Source organism: Perca flavescens, chromosome 7 (genome assembly GCF_004354835.1).
Source record: "Perca flavescens isolate YP-PL-M2 chromosome 7, PFLA_1.0, whole genome shotgun sequence".
Classification (NCBI taxonomy): Eukaryota; Metazoa; Chordata; class Actinopteri; order Perciformes; family Percidae; genus Perca; species Perca flavescens.
The window spans coordinates 24,764,280-24,769,448 of NC_041337.1; the positions used below are offsets into that span (position 1 = coordinate 24,764,280).

Below are 5,169 nucleotides of genomic sequence, written 5' to 3' on the forward strand. Positions count from 1 at the left end.
GGGGAAGACTCTGGACAGACCTGGTAAGCCCAAACGTGTAGTGCGGGTAAATTGGGAACGTCTGGAGGAGGCCCCTGTCTGACAGACTTTCAACTTACACCTCCAGCGGAGCTTTTCGTGCATCCCTGTGGAGGCTGGGGGCATTGAACCCGAGTGGACAATGTTCAAAGTTTCCATTGCTGAAGCTGCGGCGAGGAGCTGTGGTCTTAGGGTCTTAGGTGCCTCAAGGGGCGGTAACCCACAAACACCCTGGTGGACACCGGTGGTCAGGGAAGCCGTCCGACTGAAGAAGGAGTCTTTCCGGGATATGTTATCCCAGAGGACTCCGGAGGCAGTTGCAGGGTACCGAAGGGCCCGAAGGGCTGCAGCCTCTGCCGTGAAAGAGGCAAAGCAGCGGGTGTGGGAGAAGTTTGGAGAAGACATGGAGAAGGACTTTCGGTCGGCACCAAAGTGCTTCTGGAAAACTGTTCGCCACCTCAGGACGGGGAAGCGGGGAACCATCCAAGCTGTGTACAGTAAGGATGGGACACTGTTGACCTCAACTGAGGAGGTAATAGGGCAGTGGAAGGAGCACTTTGAGGAACTCCTGAATCCGACTAATACGCCCTCTATGTTAGAGGCAGAGCTGGAGGATAACGGGGGATTGTCGTCGATTTCCCAGGCGGAAGTCACTGATGTAGCCAAACAACTCCACAGTGGCAAAGCCCCGGGGATTGATGAGATCCGTCCAGAAATGCTCAAGGCTCTGGGTGTGGAGGGGCTGTCCTGGTTGACACGACTCTTCAACATTGCGTGGAAGTCTGGAACAGTGCCAAAGGAGTGGCAGACTGGGGTGGTGGTTCCCTTTTTTAAAAAGGGGGACCAGAGGGTGTGTGCCAATTACAGGGGTATCACACTTCTCAGCCTCCCTGGTAAAGTCTACTCCAAGGTGCTGGAAAGGAGTGTTCGGCCGATAGTCGAACCTCGGGTTGAGGAGGAACAATGCGGATTCCGTTCTGGTCGTGGAACAACGGACCAGCTCTTCACTCTCGCAAGGATCCTGGAGGGAGCCTGGGAGTATGCCCAACTGGTCTACATGTGTTTTGTGGATTTGGAGAAGGCGTATGACCGTTCCCCCGGGAGATATGACCGTTCCACCGGGAGATACTGTGGGAGGTGCTGCGGGAGTATGGGGTGAGGGGGTCTCTACTCAGGGCCATCCAATCTCTGTACGACCAAAGTGAGAGCTGTGTCCGGGTTCTCGGGAGTAAGTCGGACTCGTTTCAGGTGAGGGTTGGCCTCCGCCAGGGCTGCGCTTTGTCACCAATCCTGTTTGTAATATTTATGGACAGGATATCGAGGCGTAGTCGGGGTGGGGAGGGGTTGCAGTTTGGTGGGCTGGGGATCTCATCGCTGCTCTTTGCAGATGATGTGGTCCTGATGGCATCATCGGCCTGCGACCTTCAGCACTCACTGGATCGGTTCGCAACCGAGTGTGAAGCGGTTGGCATGAGGATCAGCACCTCTAAATCAGAGGCCATGGTTCTCAGCAGGAAACCGATGGAATGGCTTCTCCAGGTAGGGAATGAGTCCTTACCCCAAGTGAAGGAGTTCAAGTACCTTGGGGTTTTGTTCGCGAGTGAGGGGACAATGGAGCGGGAGATTGGTCGGAGAATCGGCGCAGCGGGTGCGGTATTACATTCAATCTATAGCACCGTTGTGACGAAAAGAGAGCTGAGCCAGAAGGCAAAGCTCTCGATCTACCGGTCAGTTTTCATTCCTACCCTCACCTATGGTCATGAAGGCTGGGTCATGACCGAAAGAACGAGATCCAGGGTACAAGCGGCCGAAATGGGTTTCCTCAGGAGGGTGGCTGGCGTCTCCCTTAGAGATAGGGTGAGAAGCTCAGTCATCCGTGAGGAGCTCGGAGTAGAGCCGCTGCTCCTTTGCGTCGAAAGGAGCCAGTTGAGGTGGTTCGGGCATCTGGTAAGGATGCCCCCTGGGCGCCTCCCTAGGGAGGTGTTCCAGGCATGTCCAGCTGGGAGGAGGCCTCAGGGAAGACCCAGGACTAGGTGGAGGGATTATATCTCCAACCTGGCCTGGTAACGCCTCGGGATCCCCCAGTCGGAGCTGGTTAATGTTGCTCGGGAAAGGGAAGTTTGGGGTCCCCTGCTGGAGCTGCTCCCCCCGCGACCCGACACCGGATAAGCGGACGAAGATGGATGGATAATTCTGTCAATATCAAATGCATTTTACTACCTAACACCCAGCAGCACTACAAAGTAAAGCTATATATTCTTGTGAGCTCTTGTCACAGGTTGCAAATCGCTTGGAGGTGGCCTGTTCCACCAAAGAGCAGTTTCTATTTATTTTAATTTTTAGAGGATATAGCATGTAAAACTCACTAGAAGACTTAGAATAATTATTGTATTAGAGTTGGAAACTTCTGTTTGTGACAGCACTATCTTCTTTTTGTACAGTCTGGACTACGGTGGGGAGCATCGGTTAAAGCCAGGGCTGAAGAAGTGTAAGTCTTTATTATTTTTTATTTTATTTTTAATGTTATCACTTCAGTAGACCCTTAGACTCTAAGCTAATGCCTGATAAATGAAAATTAGGTGTAACTTTTTAATTGAATTCACAAATTCATTTTCTTTGCTTTAGATTTTCATCTTGAATTTATGTTGTCATCTAAACAACATAAGATAAATGTTTTATAGTCTTTTAACTGCACAACAAAACACTAAGTTATGTGTTCTTGTTTCTCTTTCAGATGATGCAGATCTGAAGCTTGATGAAAACACAGCAAGCAGGAGGCTTGTTCTGTCTGAAGGCAACAGGAAAGTAAAAACTATAAAGAAGGTGGAGGAGAAGGTTACATATCCTGAACATCAAGACAGGTTTAGAAGGTCTCAGGTGTTTTGTGGGGAGGGTCTGAAAGGCCTTGGCTACTGGGAGATAGAGTGGAAAGGGAATGTCGGCATCGCAGTGGCATATGGAGCAGTGGGGAGAAGATGGGATAGTAGTGGTGGCCTAGGATGCAACGAGATGTCCTGGAGCCTGCTCTGCTTGAGGACGGGATACACTGCCCTACATGGAAAGACATCCAAACCTATTCAAGTGCCCGTTTGCCAAAAAATAGCAGTCTTTCTTGATTGGGAAGGTGGTACACTGACCTATTACAGTGTTGAAAAAGGGGAGCTGAGGCTAATACACACCTTCCATGCCAAATTCACAGAACCCCTCTTCCCTTGCTTCTGGTTTAAGAAGGGCTCTGTGACTTTGTGTGAGATAGACAGTACCCCTCTGAGATATGGGAAAAGTGTGCTGTGATGCTCTACCAGGAGCATTTGAGTAACCACTGAGCTAGACTAGCTACTTGCTAGCTAAACAGCCCTCTTCCTCACCGACCTGACAGGACTTAACTCTTCCTCCACTCCTCTAGCCTCACCTGCGCCTTGTTGCCTTCATTTTTTTCTATTTGAAAAAGCTTCTTATATCCATGGCCTTAGAGTCTTGCCTTAGTGAATTAGCTAGCCAGCTACCACCAGATGCCAACAATAACAAGCCATGTCATCGGTGTGCTTTCTCTCTCTTCCTCTCTTTCACGCTCGCACAAAATGCACGCGTTTCAAGTAGTGTGAAATAGATCTGCTGCTTGAATTAAACACATATGAAACCCACAACATACTTGCAGTTTTTGATCAACGATGTTATATTATTTTTGAGGGCTTTAATGCATGATCGTAATGAACGATGATTTTTTAGATCCGGGGCTATTCATAAAACATTCGGGGCTGTAGCCTCAGAGGCCCCCAGGCCTAACAGCGTTTTTTCTTTACCTGTTCATAGTGTAAGTCAATATATTAACATTGTGAAAAGAAGAAATGGTGCAAAATAAATCCCATGTTAAGTTAATGATGTGATAAAGAAAACAGATACACATTTTTATAAAACTGTGATTTTCCCTGCTTCTCATTTGTTGTTAAATTGTCAAAAATGTACATACTTTAAAAAAAAAATTGTGTTCGTACTATTAAATTCATTCTGATACTGAGGACAACGATTTAAACACACCTTTGTGGCAAGTTGTTTATGTGAGATGATTTAAATTGCTGTAAGATTTTGTAATACATTTAATGTATATCACTTTATTAACCTGCCTGAATTAATGAAAACATTTAGAAGTACCTTAAACTTATCAGAGCAAAATGTACAATCATGCTCCAGACATAGGAGTATTCATACAGACAGGAGCAAATGTACAGCACTTGGTCAGCTTTACTCCTGTCTGCTTGTTTTTTTTATTTTAATTTTATTATTATTTTTTTTTTTTACAAATATTCAATTTCATGTTAAAATGTGTAAATATGGGTTGGACTGTAAACAAAAATGAAAAGTGTCATAGAAGAACTCTTTGTATGCTAAGCTGCAGTCTGTTAGTAGAAACCCACAGTTTTTCTACTGCCTTAATGTTTTCATTTCATGTAGAGTATGGATGTTGGAGGTATTTCATTTTTTTTTTTTTTTTTTTATATTTTTGTGCCCAATAGTAAAGAATGTATCAAATACGATTTATTCTTTGAAATATGCTAACTAATGAGATTCTGATGTAAAGATACAGAAAAGGTTCATCAAATGTCATTCATATTGTTATGCCTATAAAAAGTAAATAAACTTTTTATTAAAACTAAACTGACCTGTACGTGTATATATAGAACATGTATTATGTATGCATACACATAACTGTATATCTTCCATTACATATCATATTTTTTATAAATATATATAATTATAGTTTGATATTATTCTGTTTTTCTCATTCTGCAATGTTAATGTTAATTTTCTTGTGTGTTATTTATAACATTCTAGGACATAAAATAAAGGTTCACATTTTTTTATCTGTCATCTGTCTTAAAACAATATTAACTTTCTCATATGCACATTAAAACAATGTTCACTTGATGTAATAATTCCTCCTGTTCACACTCGCCATTAAGAGATCCTTTCAAAGACAAAAATCCACAGGTCTTGTTTAGGGCAAAAATATATTCTGAAGTTTATTAATCATGTAGGTATCTTCCAAAATTGTTTGTATCTGTTCATTAAGACATCAAGTCGAAGTGAAGTTAAAAGTCAGCCATCATAGAGAAGCGAGATGGAATGTATTACTTCGTTACGAATTCTTGT

The 5,169-nt window shown here is 44.1% G+C and overlaps 1 protein-coding gene across 1 annotated transcript in view; it reads left to right on the forward strand.

Moving 5' to 3' along the window:
- LOC114558082 (uncharacterized) overlaps positions 1-4,664 on the forward strand; it is a 24,981-nt gene extending 20,317 nt beyond the window's left edge. The window contains exons 14-15 of the mRNA XM_028581816.1: positions 2,460-2,506; positions 2,753-4,664. Of these exons, the coding sequence (XP_028437617.1) occupies positions 2,460-2,506; positions 2,753-3,312 (607 nt within the window). The 3' untranslated portion in view covers positions 3,313-4,664. The remainder of the gene's footprint in view (positions 1-2,459; positions 2,507-2,752) is intronic.
- Positions 4,665-5,169: the final 505 nt, after the last annotated feature.